The sequence below is a fragment of the Terrapene carolina genome, unplaced genomic scaffold (genome assembly GCF_002925995.2).
Source record: "Terrapene carolina triunguis isolate 2854851 unplaced genomic scaffold, T_m_triunguis-2.0 Scaffold238, whole genome shotgun sequence".
In the NCBI taxonomy this organism is placed as follows: Eukaryota; Metazoa; Chordata; order Testudines; family Emydidae; genus Terrapene; species Terrapene triunguis.
The window spans coordinates 139010-166506 of NW_020664589.1; the positions used below are offsets into that span (position 1 = coordinate 139010).

General features: G+C 47.6%; 1 protein-coding gene across 1 annotated transcript; it reads left to right on the top strand.

Moving 5' to 3' along the window:
* The first annotated feature begins 1377 nt into the window (after window positions 1–1377).
* Window positions 1378–20662, top strand: LOC112111426 (P2Y purinoceptor 4-like). The gene is made up of 2 exons (XM_024206829.2): window positions 1378–1503; window positions 19679–20662. The coding sequence occupies exons 1-2, from the start codon at window positions 1378–1380 to the stop codon at window positions 20660–20662; spliced, it is 1110 nt and encodes a 369-aa protein (XP_024062597.2).
* The last annotated feature ends 6835 nt before the right edge of the window (window positions 20663–27497 follow it).

The following is a 27497-nucleotide window of genomic DNA, read 5'->3' on the forward strand; positions in this document are numbered from 1 at the left end:
GAGGGGGGGTTCCAGAGAGGATGGAGCTCGGCTGTTCTCAGTGGTGGCAGATGACAGAACAAGGAGCAGTGGTCTCAAGTTGCAGTAGGGGAGGTCTAGGTTGGATATTAGGAAACACTATTTCACTAGGAGGGTGGTGAAGCACTGGAATGGGTTACCTAGAGAGGTGGTGGTTTTTAAGGCCCGGCTTGACAAAGCTCTAGCTGGATGATTTAGTTGGTGTTGGTCCTGCTTTGAGCAGGGGGTTGGACTAGATGACCTCCTGAGGTCTCTTCCAACCCGAATCTTCTATGATTCTAGACATTTCTACTGTTAAAGGCCTGATCCTGCAGGTCTGATTCTGGCAATCGCTCACTGATGCAAATGGGAGTTTTGCCTGAGGAAGGGCTTCTTTTAAAACCCAAAGCAGAATCTTTTGTAAATGCTGCCTCTTGATTTTAAGTGCTGAATAGATGTGGCTCTCTCCATTAGTCCTTCAAGTATCCAGACAAGGCAGACTATTCAGAGAAACCTTTACTGTTCTGTGAAATATAATGCCGGTTTGTTTTGTGTAGCCAGGGGGTCGTGCACAGGTGCTGAGGTCAAGACCACCCTGCCTTTCCCATCTTGCTAAATAGGAGAGGGTCCAGAAAGTGGAGAGCAAAGTGCTGGTGTAGTAAAGATTGAGACCTAATGATATTATGTACCCCTTTCTCCTACACTGTACAAATCTCAAATGCTTTACAGAGTTAAATACCAATTGAAGGTTTAAATAATGAATAATAGCAGCGGGAGCAAAAAAAAAGGGAGAGAGAAAAAAGCAAGGGGGGAAGAGATGTTCTGCCTGAGAAATCCATATAGAAAGAATTTGATTTGATACTTGTCAGCTGTGGGTCGTAATCCTAACAGAAATACTGGGAGGAGACCGGCAAGAGACTCCAGATCAGTTGATTTTTGGCATATACAATGCTACAGTTCCTAAGCCTACGGGGTACAAAAGCCAACTCTCTCCTACTCCCACCAATCAAAATGGATTGTTCTGAAGCTGGATTGCTTGTGTGATAAAAGTGTAGGAAGCTGATGGCTGCAGAGTAATGCAGAAATAGCATGAGAGAGAGAGAAGGCAAGAATCAAGTAGCAGAGGAGATCATCAACAGCATTAAGGGAGACGTCTATAACCTCAGCAGCTGTGTTGATGCTGCTTTCTGTCATAGGCATCAGCCTTCTATCCCTGGGGAGATTTTACAGCATTAATTTGCTCTGCACAATTGCAGCCAGCAAGGCTTCCCTTCAGCAGCAGCCTTTCCCGACCCTCCACCTCCCTCTGCTACAGAGAGAGTGAGAGGCCCGGTAGGAATTGTACCCCTCCAGCTGATCTTCCTTTGCTCTCTTGGCCCAATGTCTCCTGTGCCCAATGAAGCAGATCCCGAAGTGCCCCGAATGGACCCAAGGATTCTGATTTTCCTTCTCTATGTGGTGATCCTCCATGAGTTGGTCAGTGGCTGGATGGAGTATCAGAAGCAGGTAACCAAACCTAAGAAGCAAGTGGGTCCAGTTTGGTCCTCTAGGTGAGTTGATGCTTAATATTAAAGAAGAGGGGACTAGCTGGATGCTTGATTCATGTATGTAAAGACGGGGAAGGTTGCTCTCTTATAGATGGTTACATTGTGTATATATATCTCCCTCTGCACTGTGTGAATACACTATCTTGGGTTAGGGCTGTTAATCTTTTGACCATGCACAATACAAACACATTGTGGATTTGATTGATAGTCACGGATTTATGCTTATGATTTGTTTTAATGTGGATATATACTATAACTGAGTGACTTGGACTCCCAAACAGCGTATACTGGTGGAAAAGAATGTGGATAACTATATTTCATGCACAATATTCATCAGTGTAACATAAACCTCAATAGAGGACTTGCAATCTGAGCATTTTAGATTAAATCACTAGAGATTATGTCACTATCAAGTGCTCTCTCCCCCACTCTTTGTTTGGGCTCTGCCCATTATATTAATCGTTTTTTCCCCCTGCACAACATGCAATATTGTGTGGGGAGATGAGGCTGCAAAAGAAAAGCCCCAAATGTCCTTAATACTTACTATTACGTGTGTGTCTGTGCGATCCTTAGCCTTGCATTCCAGTAACATAACATCATCAGGCTTGTGATAACCATGTCCGTAATAATTCTGGAGTTTTATGACGACATATTATTTGGCATCAATTCATCAGGCATGTATGCAACACAAACTCCTAAAAGATTAAAGAAAGAGAACTCCTATTCAAAGAGAAAGAGGAGCCATTAAAATGCCGCTCAAAAAAAGCTGTTCCGTTTCCCATCATTCAAACGATCCCAGGTCTCCGAGCCGCTGGCAATAGTGAAATGACAGTCTCCTGGCCTTGGAGCAAAAGGTACCAGTGACACAATTCTCACTGGGTCACAGAGCCAAAGCAGAAGTGAAACAGCTTGCAATGGCGCCCAAGAGCCACAGAGGGGGTTATTGTTTATATTCTATTAATACCCTAGAGGCTCCAGCCCAGATCAGGGCACCATAGTGTGGGTGCTGCACATACACATAAGTAAGGGCACGTCTTCACTACCCGCCCGGATCGGCGGGTAGAAATCTATCTCTCGGGGATCGATTTATCACGTCTCATCTAGACGCGATAAATCGATCCCCGAATCGACGCGCCTACTCCACCTCGTCAGGAGGAGTAAGCGGCGTCGATGGGGGAGCCGCGGCGGTCGATTTGCCGCCGTCCTCACAGCGGGGTAAGTCGAATAGGATACTTCGACTTCAGCTACGCTATTCGCGTAGCTGAAGTTTGCGTATCTTACATCGACCCCCCGCCCAGTGTAGACCAGCCCTAAGAGACAGGCATGTCCCCAGAGAGCTTATGGTCTCTAGATAAGAGAGACAAAGGGTGGGAACAAAAAGCAAAGTGGCTAAACTGCAAATAGAACCCAGGTCTCTTGACTCCCACATCAGTGCCCAAGCCTCTAGCCCAGGGTGGCCAACCTGTGGCTCCAGAGCCACATGCAGCTCCTCAGAAGTTAATATGCGGCTCCTTGTATAGGCACCGACTCGAGGGTTGGAGCTACAGGTGCCAACTTTCCAATGTGCCGGGGGGGGAGGGCTCACTGCTCAACCCCTGGCTCTGCCAGGGGCCCTGCCCCCACTCCACCTCTTCCCACCCCCTCCCCTGAGCCTGCCGTGCCCTCCCTCCTTCCCCCTTCCCCCCCCCCCCCCGAGCCTCCTGCACACCGCGAAACAGCTGATTGGGAGGTGCGGGGAGGGAGGGGGAGGCGCTGATCGGTGGGGCTGCTGGTGGGACGGGAGGTGCTGGGAGTGAGGGGAGGAGCTGATGGGGGGCTGCTGACGTATTACCATGGCTCTTTGGCAATGTACATTGGTAAATTCTGGCTCCTTCTCAGGCTCAGGCTGGCCACCCCTGCACTAGACCAGTGGTTCTCAAACATATGTAATTGCGCCCCTGCCCCAGTGGTGAGCTGGAGGCGGTTCACACCGGTTCACAAGAACCGGTTGTTAAATTTAGAAGCCAGTGTAGAACCAGTTATTAAAGGGGCCAGCAGGTGGGCAAACTCTGGTCCGCGGGCCACATCTGGCCCACGGGACCTGCCGCTTTGAGCAGCATGGTAAGGGGGCCGGGGCTGGGAGGAGGGGTTGGATAAGGGGCAGGGAGCGGTTGGAGGGGGTGAAGGTTCTGGGGGGGCGGTCAGGGGATGGGGAACGGGGGGGTTGGGTAGGTGTGGGAGTTCTGGGGGTCTGTCGGGGGGGTGATGGTAGGTGGGGTCGGGGCAGTCAGGGGACAGGGAGCAGGGCGAGTTGGGTACGGGGTAGGGTCCTAGGGGGAAGTTAAGGTGGGGGGTCTCGGGATGGGGTAGTCAGGGGACAAGGAGCAGGGGGGTTGATGGGTTGCGGGTTCTGAGCCGGAGCGAGTGAAGCCCCCCCTCGCCGCCGAAGTGCCGCCGAGGACCCGGTAGGGAACCGGTTATTAGGATTTTGGGAGCTCATCACTGCCCTGCCCCCTTCTTTGTATCTGGAGTAGTTTGTCTCTCTCCCCCGCCCAGCCAGTTGCCACTGCTCTCCAATCGCCCAGCTGTGAAGGCAGAGCAGAGAGTGGCAGCTGCTGGCCGGTCACCCAGCTCTGAAGGCAGTGCCACCGCCAGCAGCCATGGCGAAGTAATGGTGACATAGTATGGTATTGGCACCCTTACTTATCTGCTGCTGCTGGCAGCAGCCCTGCCTTCAGAGCTGGGCGCTCGGCCAGCAACCATTGCTCTCTGACCGCCCAGCTCTGAATGTGTGCAGTAAGTTTTTTCTTAAAGTTTCTCATGCCCCCCCAACCCCCCAAATACATTCTGTGCTCCCCCCAGGGAAGCATGCCCCCACCAGTTTGAGAACCTCAGCTCTAAACTGCACTTCCTGCCTAGCAAAATAACTTGCATTAAGATTGGTGCAAATACTGGTTAAATGACTTGCACTAGGACTCACAGCCATGGATGCTAGTGAAACAACTTATCCTAACAAGCAGAGCCACCAATATTAGAAGAATGACTTGCAGTAGGGCTATTTGCAGTGACTTATTGTAGCCAAGTTGGTCTTTCATTGGACCAACTTCTGTTGGTGAGAGGGACAAGCTTTTGAACTACACAGAGCTTTTCTTCAGGTTATAAGACTAATTGTGTTATCATTGACATCAAAGTCAAAATTCTCATAGTGGGGCAGGAGGGATAGCTCAGTGGTTTGAGCATTGAGCTGCTAAACCCAAGGTTGTGAGTTCAATCCTTGAGGGGGACATTTAGGGATCTAGGGCAAAAAGCTGTCTGGGAATTGGTCCTGCTTTGAGCAGCGGGTTGGACTAGATGACTTCCTAAGGTCCCTTCCAACCCTGATATTCTAATTTGCCTTGTCTAGAGTTTTAGAAGACATTAGCACATGCTAGCTAGGGGTACGTCTATACTTACTTCCTGGTCCGGATGTAAGCGATCGATTTATTGCGTCTTGTCTAGACGCGATAAATCGATCCCGGATCGATCCCGGAAGTGCTTGCCGTTGACGCCGGTACTCCAGCTCAGCGAGAGGAGTACGCGGCATCAACGGGGGAGCCTGCCTGCAGCATCTGGACCCGCGGTAAGTTTGGACTAAGGTACTTCAAATTCAGCTACGTTATTAACGTAGCTGAATTTGCGTACCTTAGTCCGAAGTGGGGGGTTAGTGTGGACCAGGCCTAACACTCTCTACAGCACCTTTGAGCCTAGTCAAGACAAATCCTGAAGGCAAAATTCACCCTCTTCCAGAGGGGCCAACACTAAGAGCTAGGTGTCAGGGCATGTCTACCCTAACAGGTGTGTCTTTAACTTGGGTTGGCTAACTTGGGTTAAAACAGCAGTGAAGTGGGGTAACCATACATCCTGTTTTGGCCAGGACAGTCCCGTTCTTAAGCCCTATCCTGGCTGTCCCAACTTTTGGGGCAAAAATGGGCATTTGTCCAGTTTGCTCTTGAAAACATGATCGGTTGGCAAGAGGAAACAGGACAAATGCCCACTTTTGTTAAAGTGGAGTGTGGAGGAATGTGGCGGGGGGAGGGGGGAGTGGCAATGCCAGCCCCACGTAGGGGGAAGTAGGGCTCGGTGAGCAGCAACACTACTCCCATTCAGGCCAGCCCCACACGGGGAGAAGGGGAGGGCTTGGGCTAGCCCCATGTGGTGTTCCGTTTTCCCTTTGGGAAATATGGTCACCCTAAGTGAAGATAATCAGCTTTTAAGCTGGGTGAGCCGCCTCCCTATAGGGTTGTACTGGAGCTCCTAACCCAAGTTAACAGCTGAGTTGCCGTGTCTTCGCTGCTGTTTTAATTCAAGTTAAGCTCATACCACCTTTTTTTTCATGGGGGTGAATGTCACCAGTCTGAATTTCGTGTTGTGATTCAGCTAATCTCTACTATGCGACTCACTTCCCCCACACGTTCCCATGAGCCCAGCTTCACTCGGGAACGTTTAGGCAAACGCAGTGATGTTCTATTTAGAAGCTGACATCACGGTCACAAATACGCTCTCTAATTGCCCAGTTCAGGGTGGAGCAAAGCCCATCACGTCCAACTTTTTAAGGCTGGCGAAGGCAACCAACAAGCAGTTTCTAGCAACGTATCATGGAAAGTAAAAGTACAAGCAAACGTTAGGTTTGTGTGCATTTATTTTGGGTGTTTTAGAAGAATATCTACCTGTAGAGTGGGGCTTTCAAAAGCACCGAAGACAATAAGCAGCACAAATCCCGTTGGCTCGCAGTGGGATTTGTGCTCCTAGCGTCCGTGGGCACTTTTGAAATTCCCACCCTCAGATTCAAAGACAGTTGCCTCTGCGGCCGTTGGTATTGCAACATTTAGACACTCCTGATTTAGTAGCTGGCTTGTTACAATAACTAGCAGCTTTGCAGCATTGATGGAGTTCCCAGAATCATCCCAGTTTCAGAAGCGCTAAGAGGAAACGGGCCAGACTTCCACGCCTGTGATCTCAAACCCTTGCGTAGTAGGAAGAGAGCCTGAAATATAAGCCCTTGTATGGGAGACCTGAGCTAAAGTTTTGGGCAAGCGTTGCTGATCTAAAGCGAAGTTAGCAAAAGTCAGGCTGTGAGCAAACATCAGGCCCCGCCTGCTTTCAAGTTCACAGAATCTGGCAAGAGCAGGGCTGATATTGCAGAAACACAAATTCGTAAGACGTGCTAGGCACAGATTACTCACGCAAACACATTCCAGAAGAGTGGTACCAGAACATCCCAGTAACAAGGATGGTACAAAAACATTCCTCACAGATCACAGGAACACACTGACCCCTCCTAAAAGATAAGGTCAGAATAACAGTGTAATAAATAAAAGAGGTTTTAATCGAACCAACATGTACAAGGTGATGGGTGATAATTCGCCACGTCAGGGGGCAGTAACTAACTATGTCAGAGGGGCAGTACTAACTTGTGTGTATTGGGGTACAAAGAGGTATCTCTGAGAGAGTGTCTTGGTCCAGCTGAGGGGGGAATGGAAAGTCCCGCCATTCACTGAGCTGTGTCCATTATCACGGGCACACGTCTTAGAATCCTGGTAAAGTCTTTCAGGTGCTATTACCGTGCTTTGTCCACAATAAACCAGGCCTGGTGCCTTCGTACCTTAACGGCTCCTGTGGTCATGGGGTGGTTCGCTCGAGGTCTGCTGTGCTGGCTGGCTGTGCAAAGCGCAGTGTAACCCACACACCTCCTCAGTGTGGTGTTCTGTCCCATCTAGTGGCACCGAGACCACTTAGAGAGAGCGTTAAATGAGTCTGCTCTACAGCCTTAGCTAACAGCCAGTTGGCTTTTAGCTCAATCAGTAGAGGCTCATGCACTAAGCTCCAGAGGTCCCAGGTTCAATCCTGCCTGCTTACAACCGGGGTCTGTCAGCATTACAGCAGCACGCAGTGAGATCACACTCATATGCAGCCAAACATCTAACACCACCTTGAACTTCAGGGAAAGTGCAGGTCCTCATCCAAACCAATCAAGCATTGGCCCTTACCTAGGAGTCTGGGATGCTCCTCCCCTTGAGGCCCATTCCTGTGCCTAAGGTTGTCAGCTCACTAACTGCAAGGGACTGACTCCTAGCACTGAAGCATATCAGTAACAATGGCTCATTTTATGTTTTTTGTAGCTTCACACGATCAAACCACTCTGGGTCCTCCAGGCGTTTGCTGCACTCGGCGCGCAGAGAGCGGTACCGGGATTGGAGGAAACCGGGGCGAATCATCAGGAAGGCATGAGGATGCCTCGTGGGTCCTTTCTGAAGCTTGGCATGGGATGCTCACTGATCCTGAGACACACAATCCCTTGTGAAGTCTGCACTGTGAGGGCCACCTACCTGTCATCTTGCAGTAGCCAGTGGGAAAGCATCCAGGCACCACAGTCTGCATCTCTGCCTGACACAACTCTTCCTGAGGCTGACCAAGCTTTTATTGCGCCGAGATTGCTGAGTCGGGCACAGCTGAAGAGGCAAGAATAAGCTTCATCCAGGGATCAAGGTGCTGTTCCTCAGTGAGGACACACCCGGACGAGACCCATCACAGCCACTGGGTGAGATCAGCCAGGGGTGGGGTGACCTTTATTTTTGTCACGCTGCAAAGAGAAGAATGAGCTTGTCCACGTATTTCAGAAACATCCATTATTGTAGCTTTTCGGGGTGACTCTTCTTTTTCTTTCCTAGGGCAAGTGGGTTGCACTTAACTCCTACAGAGTGAAATTCACCCCTCTGTGGAGGGCCACACGCTATTTCAGTCCCACTGACATTCTAATTTGAGGACTTAAATGATGGACAGGCAAAATTTTCAACAGTCATTGCCTGTCAACCCATAACAGATTTTTGGGTGCCTAACCTGGGACACTTTATAGGGGCCTGATCCCCAGGAACTCCTGAGCACCCACCCTCTAAAAGTTAGTCTCCTTTATGGTGTCTCAATTTGGGCATCTAAAAATCGCAGCACCCAGAATTAATCACTTGTGAACTGTTGGCCCTCTGCACAGGAATGACTCTCACTCATAGGGAGAATAGAACTGCCTCTTTCTTACACCCACCACTCTGAAATGCATCTGAGACATAGAGATCCATCTCACTGCATGGCATAGCACCACATTAGGAATTAGTCCACCTGCTAAAATCTATTCATATGATCTCCTAACCAGCGTAGTTCGGATGGATCTGAGCAGCAGTGCCTAATGTAACAGCAGCGTTTGAATGAACAGATAGATGGTGCTGAAAGATAGTGTTTCTCTTAGTAGAGTCTTTATTTGAAGCATTGACGTTATGGTGTAGGGAAAAGTCTCAGTTTTCACCTCCTGCAGTCACATGTAGCCGAGTCAAATTAAGAATGGAAGAGGATCTGTTACTATTGGACGGACTCTTGTAATCAGCTTCACATATCCTCTAAAAATGAATGGTGTCCTTTGTAGGTAGAGCTGGCTGCCTTATTTGTTGAACAGAACATTCAGCATGAATTTAGCTTTTTTTCTGTGTGCCCCTCTTCATCTCTCTGATTCCTTCTCATGGATTCATTATATGGAAGGATTCACCGAATGTTTTTCAACGTTTGTGGTGTTAGTTGTTTTCAAATTGTTCGCTTTGACTATCATGGTGTGTGATTGACCCCTTAAGTCACATGGGGTTGTGTCTGCTCCCTGACTGGGTGATTTCCGTTTTTTAACTTAGAGAATCCAAACATAAGTAGCAAATAACTCACTTTCTGGTACTGAATTTCAGTGAATAACCAGTCTTGCCAAAATCTGTGGCACTATAGCGGGGCGACGACTCACCGGCACAGCGCCTCCTGCTGGTTGTCCTGGGAATTAGCTCTTCCAGCCCGGAGCGCCCTCTGCGGGACGGTGTCTCGCCTGTCACTGGCCCCGTGTCCTTCCCAGACCCCGGTGCCCTTTGCCCAGGGGTTCTGCCCACTGCAGCACCCCCCCGATCTGGGTCTCCCCACCCAGGGGAACTCTCAACCCTCTATCCCCACCTCACCTCAGTGGCTACTGCCAGTCATCATCTAGCCCCCACTCACTGGGGCAGACGCAGTCTGTAAACCACTCATCATCGGCAAGGGGGGGTTGGACCAGCTGCCTCTGCCTATCTCTGGGCTGCCCCTCTGCAGCCCTAGTGCCCCTTTGTGGGCCCTTAACTCGGCCTGCAGCCTGGGGCTCCCCAGCTCCCTCTGCCCTTCCCCAGCACTGCTCCACCCTAGGTACCCTCCTCAGCTCCTCAGACAGCCAGGTCCTTCTCTCTCAATGAAGCTAGAGAGAGTGTCTCCCCTGCCTCTGGCCCTCAGCCCTCTTATAGGGCCAGCCGTGGCCTGATTGGGGCGTGGCTCCACCTGTGGCTGCTTTCCCCCAATCAGCCTTTCCTTTCCCAGCTGCAGCCCTCTCCAGGGCTATTTTAACCGCTCCGGGCAGGAACGGGGTGGCCACCCCGCTACAGGCACTCTTCGAATTTGTGGGCATTTTTAGAAATGCCCAGTGTGTCGTTAATAATAAATAACAGAACCCCTGAATAACAGCAAACCAAACACAATGTGCTTTAGTAGCGGAAATATTAGGGAACCCCTTTTTTTCAAATAGCCAATCAGCTCTAGTTCTGTGGGAGAAACATACAACTGGATTGTGTTTCCTTGCTGTGCGTGGTCTGCTGACCCCTCCCTTGTCTTTCTAGTCTTAACATGAATTTGATTAAGAGCAATTGAATATAAAAGGTGGTTTTACTTAATTGTTTGTACAATGCATGATGGGATTGATCCTGGTTATAAAAGCCAAGAACCTGCCCTCAGCTGAAGCCAGTAGTCCTGGAAGCTACTAAGGGTGATGCAGTCGGGCTGTCCTGATAACTGCTTTGTTAAGGAAACATTAATGGGTGTGAATACCTGGTTACGTTGACCATACGATCGGTTTATATTCTATGTTTCCTTTTTCTGTAGATCTTCAAATAAACTGATTTACATGTAAAACATTCAGACTGTCGTCCTCTTTGCTCATTCCTTGCACACCTCTCAGCAGTCTTTGAGTTCAGTGGGCAGAATCCACCCCTGCGCTGAGCCACTTAGCAGACCCAGTGAGACTACTTGTTCAGTGAGGCGCTATTCAATGTGGCTGATGGTATCAGAATAGGTCTTAAATAAATGCATGGTCCTATTAAAACAATAGAACTGAAATGCACCAAGAATGAACTTTTTATTGTCTAAAGCAGTGTTTCTCAAAGTCGGGCCGCCACTTGTGTAGGGAAAGCCCCCGGCGGTCTGGGCTGGTTTGTTTACCTGCCACGTCCGCAGGTTCGGCCGATCGCGGCTCCCACTGTCCGCGGTTCGCCGCTCCAGGCCAATGGGGGCTGCGGGAAGGGCGGCCAGCACATCCCTTGGCCCGCGCTGCTTCCCGCAGCCCCCATTGGCCTGGGACGGCGAACCTGCGGACACGGCAGGTAAACAAACCGGCCTGGACCGCCAGGGGCTTTCCCTGAACAAGCGGCAGACCGGCTTTGAGAAGCACTGGTCTAAAGCATGTTTTAAAAGAAGCAAATGTCCTTTGCTAAAAGCCCCAAGCTCAATTTTACACTATGAGTGCCTAGTGCAAAAGCCACCCTGCAGTGTGGCCATCTGATGTCCTTCTAAGGCAATACCAAAATTCAAACCTGGAGAGCTTGTTTTAATCTGTTGCTGTGAGACACAGCAGCAGAATTCAAAGATGCTACAGTCATGGTTAGTTTCACTTGTACTCTTTATAGTCAAAGAAACCACAAGTATCTTTACATCCACAGGGGGCATCCTGCAATATGTTAAGATGTTTACAGCATCCAATCTTACTAATTCTCTCCTCATACCACTATGGGCAAAGCCATGCCTCAGAATCAAGGCCAACCCCATACTTAAGCCAACTTGAATAGAAAAAGGATTAACAAAAATTAAAGATATAACACAAGATGACAGACTGGCCTCCTTCGAGGACATGTGCAACAAATGTCAGCTACTGCCGGCTCACAGTTCCTTCTTCAAGGACTCATGCAAAGATATGTGACAACTGGTCCGTGTCAACTCTCTCACCACTAGAAGAACGTGTTAAGCAAAAGTCACTTTGTAGGAATGGTTTATAGGTGGTTTATTGCATTACACACTCAAACTCTGTCTCAAAATAAAATGGGGAAATGAACTTCGGCCTTGCAGTCACAGCAGAAAGCGGGGAGGATAACTGGCTTAATATGAAAACTACCTCAAGTTCTTTATCCCTGCGATTCTTCCAGAACAAGATATTCAACAGGTATTACTGGACTCCAGAATGAACGCTGGAGATGCAAACAGCCCCATGCCAACCTACCACACATCCTCTATACCTGTCCAAAAATGCATGTCTTCTGGAACACCATATTCAGTGCTGTCTCAAAACCTTTAAGCATTGCTCTCCTTCTCCAAGCGTGTGTATTTTAGGGGTGCTGGATGTCGGTATGACCAGGTAATTGCAGTAACTAATTTTAGTGGCCAAATAAGTTATTTTGAGAAAATGGAAATCTGCAATTCCTCCCTCCTATACAGCCTGGCTTAGTGAGCTCTCTGCTGCTGCATCAATGGAAAAACGGAGTCTGTCTAATAGCGACGCTTGGGAAAAATATGAGAATGTCCGGTGACACCTGAAACGATTGTGTCCTTTTGCAGTTTAGTATATATTAGTCCCCAGTACTCAGAGGTGAGGCTCCGATTTTGTCACAGATATTTTTAGTAAAAGTCACGGACAGGTCGCGGGCAATAAAAAAAATTCACAGAAGCCTGTGACCTGTCCATGAATCCCTGACAAAATGGGGAGGGAGAAGGGTCCAGCACCCACAGCGGCTGGGGGCTCTGGGATCCCCTCGCTCTCCACTGCAGTGGCTGGGAGCTCTGGGGTCCCCCTATGGGCCACTGCAGCTGGGCTGCTGCTGGGGGGAGCCCTTGCCACCCGCCATGGCTGAGCATCTGCGGGGAGCCCCGTGGCCTGCAGCGAGTGGGAGCTCCGGGGTCCCCCATCACTCTCAGCAGCTGGGAGCTGTGGGGTCCCCCCACTGCCTACGGGGGCTGGGAGCTCTGGGTCCCCCTGCTGCCTGACAGCTAGGAGCTGCTGCGGGTGAGAGGCGGGGCTGCTAGCTGACAGCTCCAGCCCCGGCGCAGAAAATGTCACGGAGGTCTCTGGAAGTCACAGATTCCATGACATAATCGTAGCCTTTCTCAGAGGTTATGTTCTCACTTATTTATCTATTTAGTCACTCGAACAACTGATGGCCTGCGTGACCTCTATGGGTTCGGGGGGGGGGGTTGTTTGTTGATTTACTTGTTTTGGTTTATTTTCCCCCACGGGTTTTACAAATAGTGAACACTGAATGTCGTTATTTATAAGGTGTTTCCATCTTGTGCACGTATTTATGTTTTGTTTCATTACGTATTTATATGTTATATAAAAACAATAAAAAGAAAGTTTAAAAAAATAAAAAGAAATTATGGCACTTAAAAGAAAACCGCCCCCCACTAGCATGACAAAAGCCATATCCCTATACTAGGGGCCACTTCTGCTTCACTTTGTGCTACACTTTGCACGGGGCCTCAGACAAGAATCTGAGAACTGGAACCAATGCAAACAGACCAGTCTCTGGCACAAGACCAGCCTCAGCAACTGCATTATGGCTCCCATTATTTTTCAGTTTCGAAAATCAATCAAAGGGCTGAAATATGTAATTGTAAGTTCAACCCCACCTACAAAGAACTCCTTGGCCTTTGAGAACCGCTGGACAACTCCTGAAGCACCAGACAACTGCAGGACAGTGCCTGGAGTAATGTGGCTGGTTGCAGCCATGGATTTGTGATCTTAAACACTGCCCCAAATGCTCCTGTAACATAATAAATAATAATAATAATAACTAATAATGCCTAGGTCTTACTAGAGCACTTTTCATCAGTAGAACTCAAAGCTCTTTATAAAAGAAGCAACTGTTTGAAGTCTTCCCAAAGCTAAGAAAAGCAGTGTGGTCACACGCTCTAGGGTTAAGGTTGATATGATTGCTACACTCTAACCCACTCTAACTTTTCACAGAAACTTCCCTTTTGGGCTGAAACTTCTTAGAGGAACACTGGGGCTGCCACGCCAGATCAGGTCAGCATCCATCTAGTCCAGTGTATTGTCTCCAATACTGGCCAGTACTCGATGCTTCAGGGGAATGCACAAGAAACCAAGGAGTGGACAATTTTGGAATATCCTGCCCATAAGGGAAGTGTGTACCTAACCCCAGACAGTCAGTGATTGGCTTATGCCCTGAAGCATGAAGGTTGCCCCTTATGCATTTTTATATGAAGATATACCTAGCCTCATAGAACTGGAAGGGACCCTGAAAGGTCATTGAGTCCAGCCCCATGCCTTCACTAGCAGGACCAAGTACTGATTTTGCCCCAGATCCCTAAGTGGCCCCCTCAAGGATTGAACTCACAACCCTGGGTTTAGCAGGCCAATGCTCAAACCACTGAGCTATCCCCCCTGAAACTGTGGATGTTTTGTGATTCATGCTAAACTCTTGCCCTCAATGATATCTTGTAGCAGTGAGTTCCACAGATTAATCATGAATTATATAAAAAAAGTATTGGCCTCAGTACTCGGGTGAGTTTTCTTTGAAAGCTTGAGCAAAATCCATTCACCCATTTTCAAGTGGTATAAAAAGGGAAGGCGGGACGGGTTTCAACAGTACACTTTTTCTGCTGTAGTCCCATTTTGCAGGCCTTTTTTTGCACACAACCAGCTGAAAAATGGCTCAACTTAAACATGACAAATTTGGCATGGGCCTGGATCTCAGGGAGGAAGTCATTTTGCTAAACATAAAATAAAACCAATTTCCTCAGACTTTGTGGACTTTCCCCCAAATCGGGTGATGTTTGAGGTGTACAGTAGGCAAGGTGAACAAAAATGAAATCCTGAGTCCCCAGAAAATGTCAGTGGATGGACCTTCGTGAGTTGATCTGGAGGTCAAGGAATAAAAAGGGTTTGAAATTGCTCTCCGTGGCATTAGTAAGTGTGACATCTTTACCTTTAGGGCCCGTGGCTTGTCCCTAGGATTATACTGGTCTGGAGCCTTACTCCTGGGTCAGCCACAGGGATATTAGCAGAAGCAGTGTCATCAGTGTCCTCATTGGTTATTAGGAAAAACTATTTCACTAGGAGGGTGGTGAAGCACTGGAATGGGTTACCTAGGGAGGTGGTGGAATCTCCTTCCTTAGAGGTTTTTGAGGTCAGGCTCGACAAAGCCGTGGCTGGGATGATTTAGTTGGGAATCGGTCCTGCTTTGAGCAGGGGGTTGGACTAGATGACCTCCTGAGGTCCCTTCCAACCCTGATATTCTATGATTCTATGATTCATTGGGTAGGTAAATTCCTGGCTGATCCAACCTGGGCTGATCTCTCTATTCATCCTTATTTCCCTCATGGGACGGGTGTGAGGGCTTTTCAGAGATGGTCTTTGAATCAGCACTCCACTGCCCAGTTACTTTAATTACGAGTAATAAATGGGTGTAATGCAGTAGTGCTTCACTGCCAAAACTGAGATTGTCTAACTCATCACAGCTGCCCAGGCCACCCTCACCTGTCAGTTCCTGCAATCAGCACACCAGGTGTGGGTTTAGCCACCACTCTGCAAGACAGTGGTAACCCTCTGCCTGCCAAGCCCAAGATGGCTCTGTACTCCCTATAATCTTTCAGACTGGCTCCTTGTCTCCTCCTGGATTTGTGTATATTATTGGGGGGAACCATTTCCAAGTCTGTTTTGGAGCTCAGATCCCGCTCGTCCCCTGGCAGACTGATCCTTCTCTGAGTGGTACAATTCCACCTGGGCACAGGCTGTGCTTGAATGGCTTGGAGGAAGGAGTTGGCTGCCTCAAGGTTCTGTTGTCTCTGCAAGCCCTGTAGACACCGCAGAGGGAGATGGCCAGGAGCTCACAAGCTCAAAGGTGCTTTTGCAAAGCAAGTACTCGAACTGTTTCCTGGAACACTGCATCACCCACTTCTGTTGCTGACTGAAACGCCCTAGGCTGCTGCAGTGTCATTGCCGAACCGTCTCTTCCTCCTGAGAGTCACCTAAGCCTCTTCCGTCCCATCAGCTCTGCCTCTATCTGCAAGCTTGAATGAATTTGTATCCATGTGGCTTCCGGCTGGGAAGGCTGCAACTCAGCTGGTGAAGTACAGCTCCTCTCCCTGAGAAGGGTGGTAAGTTTCCCCCAGACAGCTTGTTCAAAATGGCTTATTAATATTCTGTTTTTAACAATCAACGTGCATAGGAGATGATAGCCAAAAGCCAAATTCACCATTCAATTAGACCCGGGCAACCCACCCACCCCCGAAGTCAATAAGGCTGCATGAATACCAAGAGGGGGGAATTTTAACGCCAAATAGTAAACCAAAATGATTGCTCTGTGCGGAGATCCAGGGTCAGATTCTATTCTCGGCTCCTCTGGTATAAATCCAGAGTAATTCTATTTACACTGCGGTGACTGAGACTAGAATCTGGCCCTTACGTAATTACAAAGCTTATGGTTTATGGCTTGTGTAATTCCATTTCACGTTAAATAACGCTCAATTGGCTTTTTCTGGTTTGTTTTGTTAGTTTAAGGCTGCTCTCAATTTACTAGGCAATTCCTGGCCCTTTTCTTTGTACTCTACCTCAAATCTTCTCCTCTTGCATATCGTTGTAAGTCCTTGCTCGGACTCTGGTGCCGCCTTCATGCGGCGTTTGATCCTGCACTCTTTACTCGGGCAAAACTTCCCTTGAGAGCAGGATCAGGTCCAAGGAGGGGGCTCTGAACTGAGCCTGATCCTGATCTCACACTGGTTGTATACCACTGTTGTTCCTGATGTATCCCCATGAGAGGAAAATGAAGCCTTTTATCCTTGTACAGTGGGCAGCTGCCTGTCTGAAATCTGTGGTCATTCTTTGAGCCAACAAAGCTCCTGCTCTGAAGAGAGCAGAAAGAGTCCACTCCAAATGTGTCCAGAGCTTTGAGTACAGTGTCACTGCCCGCTGACGTAGGTGGCCCCTAACATTTGTTGTCTTGGACTTGCTTTGGAAAGCCATGTAGGCTGCTTGGTTTGGAGGATCCTGTTGGGAGGCAGCTACGGGTTTATGATGCTAATCTGGAAGGAATTGCTTTGTAGCATAAAGTAGCAAGAAGCAGAATTTGCATCCCCTTCCCTGATAGCAATTTGCAATTGTATAGCAGTAACTCTTCTCACCTGAGCCTCATCCGGGCTTTGCAAACAATAATTAAGCTTCAACAAGCCCCTGGACTGGGTAATAATTAAGATCCACCCATTTGACAGAAGGGGAAACCGAGGCACAGAGTGGTTAAAGTCACCCAAGGTGTCTCAGGACTGGTGGAAAACCAAAGACTTGAATCCAGGTATCCTGATTCTTGGTCCACTGTGCTAACAAGCAGATAACACTCCCCTCTAAACCCCCTCACAAATCCCTTAGCCAGTTCTTTGGAGAGCCACAATATAAAGACACGGAGTGGCCCTGAAGTGAACAGAAAGATGCAATTTAATTGTCTAACTCACTAATTCTCATGAGAGAATGAAACTATGTATGTTCTAAGAATACCTCTGTGACTGTGGGGGGACAACGAACATATTCACGCTCACTTCCTCCCACACACTGCTCCAGCCACACCCAGCTAGCTAGCTAACAATATATAGCTCATTACTGTGAATGTGGTCTCCAGAGAAGAGTCCTATGAATGTCTTATACCCCATGTTACGGACCCAGGGCAGGAAGAAGCAGGTGCACTAGCTCGCTGAGGGTGCCTGATAGGCAGTCTGACATGAGCTTCCTTTCAGGGCCTGTGTAGGCTTTAAGATAACTGAGGAAAAACGAGATGTAGTGTACGGTACGCTGTAGCATTTTGTCCAAAACACTGTGGCACTGACCAGAGGGACCAATGGGGGGACAAGATGCTTTCAAAGAGAGAGGAGGGGAAAAGTCTTTGTCTGTTCTGTCTGGGCTTTTGCCCGACAGGGAGAAGGAACCATCCCACTCTTAACAGGGTAGTGAGTAATTAGAGAAGGAATGTATTAAATTACTTTTTTTTTCCTCTTAAAAGAAGAATTTTAATTAAAGCCAAAAAAAATGGTGAAAGGAATACCTCTGTGAGATGAGAAAGCAAGATAATCTCACAGACAACAGATTCAAAACACAGAGGATTTCCCTCTGGGCAAAACTTTAAAGTTACACAGAAACCCAATTTGATTCTCCCTCTATTTTGCAACAGAAATTTAATACATTCCTTCTCTAATTACTCACTACCCTGTTAAGAGTGGGATGGTTCCTTCTCCCTGTCTGGCAAAAGCCCACACAGAACAGACAAAGACTTTTCCCCTCCTCCCTCTTTGAAAGCATCTTGTCCCCCCATTGGTCCCTCTGGTCAGGTGTCAGCCAGGTTATGTGAACTTCTTAACCCCTTACAGGTAAAAGAGGAATTAACCCTTAACTGTATGTTTATGACACAGGTATAATAGGCCAGGGGAGGCTAAACTCTGGCCCCGCCCATGCTCCACCCTCTCCCCCAAGCTGGCAGGAGCCCGGGCTGCTTCAGCTGGGGCTCCTCCGGCTGTGGGGGAAGGGGGGCGCTCGAGGCTCTGGCAGAGGGGGGGTAGGGGCACGGCCTTGGGTGGAAGGGGTGAAGTTGCGTGGCTCTACCCATGGCCTACATCCCCAACGTTAGGCTCCCATGTTTGAAAATTGAGCTGTAAACAACCTGTCAGTGGGGCTGAGGGCTTCACTTGTGTGGGCCCAGGTGATGGTCAATTAAAATGAAACAAGTCCCGTGACATGTGCCTGCCTAGTCACAGCTCTGTGTCCTGCCCTGAAGATTCTAATTAAAAGAGCAGCATTTGGGGGTCCCAAAGGGGAATCCCGTCTGGTCCTTGTTGGCGGGAAGAAAGGTAGCTGTGTTACAGGGCTTGGGAGGTGGAGGTGGAGGGGTTAACACCAGGAAAGACTTTGGGGGAGTGGCGGAGCAGTCCATCACTCTCATCCCCTCTGCCCTCCCTCAACAAAAGACCCCAGGACTGGGCAGCAAGATATTGTTGAGCATAAGCCCTACTTCAGAGAGCACCAGTGCTCTCCTGAGTCTCAGTACCTGACCTGGGAGGCGTATGCTGCCTCCCAGCGGGTTGGGAATTTCCTGCCAGAATGATTTTCTGAAAGCAAATGCAATTTCTGCAAAATCAAAACTTTCTGGGGGGGGGGGGGGAATTCCAATTTGCCATCAGGAAAATTGAACTGAAATATTTTCTTCTGAGTCAGATCCACCTGAATTACAACACCCATAAGTCAATGCACTGAGAGGGAAATGCAGTTGAATATTTCATTGAACGGGTGTGAAGTCTTTCTAAAGTGGATGATTCCAGCATTTTACAAGTGGCTTTTGGAATCAAGTGTTAAAAATACACAGGGTCAGGGCTCATTTGTTCCAACGTTTCCCCTGGGGTAGTCAGTAATGCCTGACGTTACTGAAGAATCCAAAAGTGCTTCAGAAAGTATGCTACACAACTGAAATGCAGCCATCTCTGGGGCAAAGGGCAGCAATCAGCCATGTAAAACACCTCGCACAACAGTGGGAAGAGGGGAAACTTTTGGCCAAGGACACTAGGGTAAGCCCCTATTACTAAGAAAAACATCCCAGCTATTTACAGGTCCATGGGGAGCAGACAGGACTTCAGTTCTTAGGACCCACCTATAATAATTTGCTCAGTGCTCTAAATGTAACCTTTTCGCTTTCCCCATAATACACTGGGAAAATTGAACCCTGGTATAAGCAGGCTCAAAACTACTGTTTTCCATGGGTTTGCATTTGCTTATGAAAGAGCAAGCCAAATTCAGCCCTATCTACTGTATCTCATTCTTCGGTTGGCTAAATACTTAGTTTAATATGCTTGGCAGATGCCGTTAGCCAAAGGGACATCATATTGCAGTGGACTTGCAGGACCCAGTAACTGTGCTGCAGACCTGCTTCTGACGTACTTCCTGGCATTGTTCTAAAATTCGGCTCACCGTTATCTCATCAAAGGAGAAGAGGGACCCTAAAAGTGTCAATACTTTCTCTTTCTTGCCCCTTCTGTTGCAGGTCAGCCAAAGCATGGAGACTTCTTCCCAAGTCTTTAGAGCCACCAGCTTTCATCCTGTCACGAACGCCAGCACAGAGTGCAAGCCACAGGTGCTGCCCCATGTCATCCCCATCCTGCTGAGCATTCTCTTCTTGGCCGGCCTCGTTCTGAACAGCACCAGTCTGTGGATATTCTGGTTCCATATCAAGCAGTGGAATTCTAGCGTGATCCTCCAGTTCAACCTAGTCTTAACGGATGCCCTTCTTATTCCCATTGTGCCGCTGATTGTTGCCTATTTCAGCATGGGCAACAGCTGGCCATTTGGTCAGTTCCTCTGCCAGCTCAAAATCTTCATCCTCAGCACTCACTTATATGGCAGCATCTACTTCCTGACGCTCATCAGCATTCACAGGTACCTTGCTGTCGTTCACTACAGCTCCAGGACCCTTTGGAAGAAGAAGTCCTTCCTGAAGAAGCTCAGCTTGTTTGTATGGTTTCTCCTAAGCATCCAAGGGCTGCCCTTGTTCATCGTCCTCAAGACTTCATCAATCAATGGCTCTGTGAAATGCATGAGTATCCATCAATCAGAGTTCGCCTCTCTTTACTTGTACTACAATATCTTCCTGGTGACGGTCAACTTCCTCCTCCCCTTTGGCATCTCCTTTACCTGTTATGCCTTGCTGGGAGCTACCATTGCTAAAATGAACAGTACGAGCCTCCGGGGCAGGGTGATGAAAACGAAGTCCTTACAGATGATAATGGTGTCCCTGGCTATCTTTGTCATCTGCTTTGTGCCACTGCATGTGAGCAGGACCATAGGAGTGATTGTAAAGTATTACAACCTGTCCTGTGAGCGCCTGCACCAGGTGGAAATTGTGTATTATGCCTCTTGGCTTTTCACCATGGTGAACTGCTGTCTCAATCCCTTGATCTACAACTTCACTAGTGAGAAGTTTAATGAGTCCTTCTCAAAATCCCTGAGAAAATTCCGGTTTTTAAAGTGAATTTGCAGGATTCAGGGCCCATGCTAGCACTTCCAGGGGGACCGGTCAGAGATGCTGTCAATTCTAGGAGCCAGATCTTCAGCAGTGCCAGAACTCTGCTCGACACAGTTTGGAGGCAGCAAACGTGGCTCTAAAGGTGCGTCTCCCCTGCAAGGATGGGGTATGATTGCAGCTCACGGAGAGACATCCAAGCTAGGTTTAATCTAATTAGCTTGGGTACCAGAGAAGTGACGCTGTGGCAGTGCCCACTTCAGTGTATGCTGTGCACGGCCGCCTGCAACACTAATTATTCATTGGGGTAGTCCATGCTGAAGTGCCTGCTGCTGCTCCTTCATTGCTCCAGTGGCTCAAGCTAGCTAGATTAACGCTAGCTCATGTATGGCTACATGAGCTGGAATCCTACCCTATGATTGCACTGTAAACATACCTTGATCCCCAGGGCTGCTGGATGTCAGTTCACCCCCTGGCATAACTTAGAGCAACCTCAGGACTGCTCTATGGTCTACCAGCTATAATGGTCTCCAAGGGATCATTCCTGTAGCCAGGGGATCACTGGAGTGTAAGGGTGTTCTTGCCATATGCTTCTCCCAGTCACACCCCCTAAACTGACAGCTGTAAGGGGAAATCCTCAGGTAGCTGGGTCTGCCAACTTTTGTTTTCCTTGGTGCTGCTGGAATGGCCCAGCACAGCTAATGTGGGGTTGACGATCTGGACCTAAGACTGTAAACCAAAAGAGAGTTTCTCACCGTTAGCAAACCCAGTGAAAAACCCCATTTCTGCAAAACACGTCGAACCCTCGTCTTCCATGTAAATCATAATGCAGTTTCTCACCAGGAGAAAAAATGTCTCTGAAGGTGACGAGCAATGCAAGGTGCAGGACTTGTGAACCCAGCACAAAAGCATATAGGAAAGAGAACCTTCCTCCGGGTGAACATCCTATCCCCACTTCATGGCATTGGCTGCAGAATCTAGAACAGGGGCAGGCAACCTAAGGCATGCGTGCCAAAGGCGGCACGCAAGCTGATTTTCAGTGGCACTCACACTGCCCGGGTCCTGGCTCTGCATTTTAATTTAATTTTAAATGACGCTTCTTAAACATTTTTAAAACCTTATTTACGTTACATACAACAATAGTTTAGTTATATATTATAGATTTATAGAAAGAGACCTTCTAAAAACGTTAAAATGTATTACTGGCACGCGAAACCTTAAATCAGAGTGAATAAATGAAGACTCAGCACACCACTTCTGAAAGGTTGCCAACCCCTGATCTAGAAGCTAGTTGCATTACACAAAGCAACAGCCAAAGAGTTATAGTGTTTCTAGAGCACCTTGCACAATGGAGCCTCACCCAGCTGGCTTCTACATGCGATCACAATATAAATTTGATTATTCTGTATAGCCAATTACTTGACTATACTTGTGGTTCATTATGAAAAATGTTCGAGATCAATCAGCCTCACTTAGCCAATTTTATTTTCTATAAACAAAACTGTACAATACTAAAAGGACACACACACACACACACACACACACACACACACACACCCTCCTTCCAGGGACCAATTTTTATCTTGCAGGATGTTCACCTTACACAGAAAGTGTGCTTCCAAAATATGCATTTAAGCTAGCTATATTTATAGTGTGGTTTTACAAGTTACAAAACTCTCTGTACGTCACTAAAATCCAATCCACCCATTCGCAACCATTCCTTAATTTAATAATAATAAAATATATCATAAGAAAGGCCATACTGGGTCAGACCAAAGGTCCATCTAGCCCAGTATCCTGTCTTCCGACAGCAGCCAATACCAGGTGCCCCAGAGGGAATGAACAGAACAGGTAATTATCAAGTGATCCATTCCTTGTTGCCCATTCCCAGTTTCTGGCAAACAGAGGCTAGGGCCACCATCCCTTCCCATCCTGGCTAATAGCCATTGATGGACCTATCCTGCATGAATTTATCTAGTTCTTTTTTGAACCCTGTTATAGTCTTGGCCTTCACAACATCCTGTGGCAAAGAGTTTCACAGGTTGACAGTGCATTGTGTGAAGAAATATTTCCTTTTGTTTGTTTTAAACCTGCTGCCTATTAATTTCATTTGGTGACCCCTAGTTTGTGTGTTATGAGAAAGTAAATAAGGAAGTGTTATTTACTCTTTCTCCACACCAGTCATGATTTTATAGACCTTTATAATATCTCCCTTAGTCATCACTTTTCCAAGCTGAAAAGTCCCAGTCTTATTAATCTCTCCTCAGATGGCAGCCGTTCCATACTCCTAATAATTTTTGTTGCCCTTTTCTGAGCCTTTTCCAATTCCAATATCTCTTTTTTGAGATGGGGTGACCACGTCTGCATGCAGTATTCAAGATGTGGGTGTACCATGGATTTATATAGAGGCAATATGATATTTCCGGTCTTATTATCTATCCCTTTCTTAATGATTCCCAACATTCTGTTCACTTTTTTGACTGCCGCTGCACACTGAGTGGATGTTTTCAGAGAACTATCCACAAGGACTCCAAGATCTCTTTCTTGAGTGGTAACAGCTAATTTAGACCCTATGATTTTATATGTACAGTTGGGATTATGTTTTCCAATGTGCATTACTTTGCATTTATCAACATTGACTTTCATCTGCCATTTTGTTGCCCAGTCACCCAGTTTTGAGAGATCCTTTTGTAGCTCTTCGCAGTCTGCCTGGGACTTATCTTCTTGTTTTGTTCTTTACTTGTCTTATCTCTGTTTCGGATCCTGTATTCAGCTACCCATGAAGGCACCACTACTGGGTCATAGAACAAATTTAGTGTTTGCTAGGGCCAAAGCTGACTTCAGCTTTGCAAAGTGTTATGGGATACCAGTGTAAGCAAAATATCGTTCAAATATAAAGCTTTGTGCTAATATTTGTAATAATATAATATGTAATGCATATTAAGATGGTGTGTAACATATGCCTATTGGCTAGTATAATAAACAAGCGATTCCTGGGCTCAATTCCTGTCTTTTCCACTGACTTTCTGATGCCTTGGGCAAACCGCTTAAACTCTCTGGGCTTCAGCACAGAAGAACAGTGACATCCTTGGATGAAAGGTGCTAGAGAAGTATGAAGAACTAGACCGTTATCAACAGGAAGACCGCACTAGCCATCAGGGATAACGAGACCTCCAGAAGGACAAAGCAGGAGTTAGGGATTGGGGAGGTGGCATGAGGTTCCCAAGAGTGGATCGTCCCTTTTATCTCCCCGTCTCCCCCATTTTCCACCTCCTAATTTTAACATGTTATAATACAGCTGTTACTAACAGCATTCTAGGGTCTTGATCTGTTTCCATGTCCAAGGTGAACATAGAGCTTTTTTCTGGGAAGGCTGCGAATCCAACTGTGCTGTAGAGAGACCTGGCCCCTCTGCTGCCCGCTGCTTTATCAGCCAGCAAGGAAACCTGGTGGGAAGGCCTGGGAAAAGAAGTGTATCTTGATGACACCCTATGATAGATTCCATAGTGGAGCAGCACTAGTCTCAGACAAAAATCTCCATCCACGGTCAGGGAGCGTAAGACCGGGTCCTGTCTACGTGGCCTATTTGTCCAATTCCAGTTGGTGGTGATCACTTGCTGACACAGCTGCACCAGAGTGGACAAGGTAAGCTGCCATTTGCATCTGTTTCAAACCAGGGAATGCCACCCCAGTGCAAACCACGGCTTACCTTGTCTATACTTGGGTATAGATAGTGTCTCCATTGGTATCAGGCCACCGATTGCTTGAATCGGGGCAAATTCCCAGTGTAGACAAGGTGTTGGACTCTGTTCGCAACAGCTGTGTTCAAACGATGGTAATTAGCATGGCTGTGCAGCGAGTCTGGTTCGTACCCTGTGATCAGCATTAGATTTAGGCATTACCGTCTCTTTAGAGACGAGTGTGTGAGGGGGAGGTTTGCACCACCCTTAATGCAATTATACCAGTGTGGCAGGCAGTAGATTCGATGAGATGAGGGTTCCCAAGATCCCTTCTGCACGACAAAACTTGTCAACCTTCGTGTCCAAGCTGCTGGGGCTTTTTAAAGTTCCAGAATCAGTTGCACCATATCGTGGAGAATGTGCTTGGCGAGTTTCTAGGCTCTCGAGGCACATGGGAGAAAGCTGAAAGCACGAGTGAGCTCAGAAACGTTTGACGAAATACACTGCACACTCCTGCATGGCCTCAGCTGAGAGCCTTTGGGGCCTCTCTGCGTGGCGAGATGGTACAGAAATCTACAAGGCGAGCGCTACAGAAATCTGGCGATGAAATTCTGGGTCAATGCCCTAATTTTGCATATTTGGTAAATGTTCATTGCCGTGACAGCAGGCACCCAGATTACCCAGATCCAAATGCCTCCTCGTGACACTGCCATCAGCTCCTTTTCTAGTTCACGTTAATGACAGAAGTTGTAATTACCAGCACAGGTTTCCCTTCTCCTTCTATCTGGCATTGAGGTATGGAGCTATGACTCTCCCTTTGGAGGTGTCTCTCCCCTAGACCAGACCACTCTCTCTCTCTTCTCCATCCATGGAAGGGGTTATTTCTCTCCTTGGCTAGGATCTCCCCCACCTCCATCAGGTTCTCTTGCCCTGGCTCTAACGCAGCTCCGTGCTTTGTCTGACAATGCGGCTTAAGAAACTCGCATTGCTGCTTGTTGACTGCTGTACCTTGTCATCTGTTACCTGCCGACTCAACCTACTAATTATTGTATTTGCTAACTACTTCAGTTCTGTAACCGAAACACATTTATCCTACAAACTTCAACCGTGGTTTTAATCTCTCTCTCTCTATAGTATTGACACATCTACCACACAGGGGAATTGTCACGTCTTTAATGGGCCTTGCAAGAGGAAAGGCACCATAACACTTTTAAGGAGGTTATAATTGGATAAATAATGCTTGGATAATTATTATAAAGCTGCTAACAACTCTGAGGAATGATGGTTCCAAGCTGCCAAATTCATGCTGTCCTCACCATGGGCGTGCATGTGATCTAAACCAGGGGTTTGCTTGGGGGTCCCCTCCTTGTGAGTACAAATATTTTTGTGGTATTAAGGCATTGCACAAATAGGACAGACAATTGTATCAGCAGAAACACTGGATTTCTATGCTAACTGCTCTAGTTAGCTAGTATAAAACATACCAAGTGGTAAATCAGTACAATGGGGGGAGGGATAGCTCAGTGGTTTGAGCATTGGCCTGCTAAACCCCGGGTTGTGAGTTCAATCCTTGAGGGGGCCATTTAGGGAACTGGGGTAAAAATCTGTCTGGGGATTGGTCCTGCTTTGAGCAGGGGGTTGGACTAGATACTTCCTGAGGTCCCTTCCGACCCTGATATTCTATGATTCTATGAACAGGTGGGGGCGTGAATTCACGGTGACCTATTATACTTTGCATTTAACGGTATTTATATTCATTAAAATGAATGGACCTGACTCACCATTGCCTGGCAACGTTGCAGAGGCATTTACCACTGTTCAAAATGCTGCCGTTCCGCTGTGGTGCAGCTTTGCACTCCCTTTGTACCAGTGTAACTCACAATGAAACATGCAAGTCAGGAGAGTCACACCCAGCATTTCACTTTCAGCGAATTGGTGCAAATTGCAGTGGTCTTTGTTCTGATTTGTATTGTTTGAAAACTCAATGAAATGAAGGTTCTGCCTCTGCTCCATGTGTCTGTTTCCAAAAGTTAGGCCACCTTGGCAAGCACAATGTATTTTTTCTCACTCCCAAACTCTAAGGAAACTAAACCCAAAGAGAGAGCTCATCAGCCCCTGTAAATTGGAATAGTCCCATTGAAGTCAGTGGAGCTATGCCTACTTACACTAGCTAAGGGGCTTGCCAGGCCCTGGCTCTGCGGCCAAATGGGGTGTGTGCCACTCAAGTTAGAAGCAGGACAAGGTGCCACTGAAAAGTCACACCCTCCGCCTGTGCTAAGTACTCTCTTTAGAGGGTATCCAGTCACCAGCAGACTAATCACGTTAGCAGGGGCACTGGAAAATCACAGCCTCAAAACTCTCAATTAAGGTACTGTGAGTTTGGTAGCTGCATGCAGAACACTGGGGATCTGCACCGTTTCTACCGTCTTTGAGCCACACTGAGTTACACGGGTGTAAATCAGGAGTAACTCCTCTGCAGTCAGAGTGACCCTTAATTTACACCGCTAGAACAGCCATCAGTCTGGCCCTTTACTGTGCGTTATTTGCAAGCTGTGCCTACAGCATCTTTGTGCGTTATTTGCAAGCTGTGCCTACAGCATCCACAAGCCTTGTGGATAGGCGGGAAGCGGTAGACGTGCTATATCTTGATTTTAGTAAAGCTTTTGATACTGTCCCGCATGACCTTCTCATAAATAACCTAGGAAAATGCAACATAGATGGAGTTACTATAAGGTGGGTGCAAAACTGGTTGGAAAACCATTCCCAGAGAGTAGTTATCAGTGGTTAACAGTCACACTGGAAGGGCATAACGAGTGGGGTCCCACAGGGATCAGTTCTGGGTCTGGTTCTGTTCAATATCTTCATCAGTGATGTAGATAATGACATACAGAGTACACATATAAAGTTTGCGGGTGATACCAAGCTGGGAGGGGTTGCAAGTGCTTTGGAGGATAGAATTAAAATTCAAAATGATCTGGACAAATTGGAGAAATGGTCTGACGTCAATAGGATGAAATTCCATAAGGACAAATGCAAAGAACTCCATTAAGGAAGGAACAATCAGTTGCACGCATACAAAATGGGAAATGACTGCCTAGGAAGGAGTACTGGGGGTCATAGTGGACCACAAGCTAAATATGAGTCAACAGTGTAACACCGTTGCC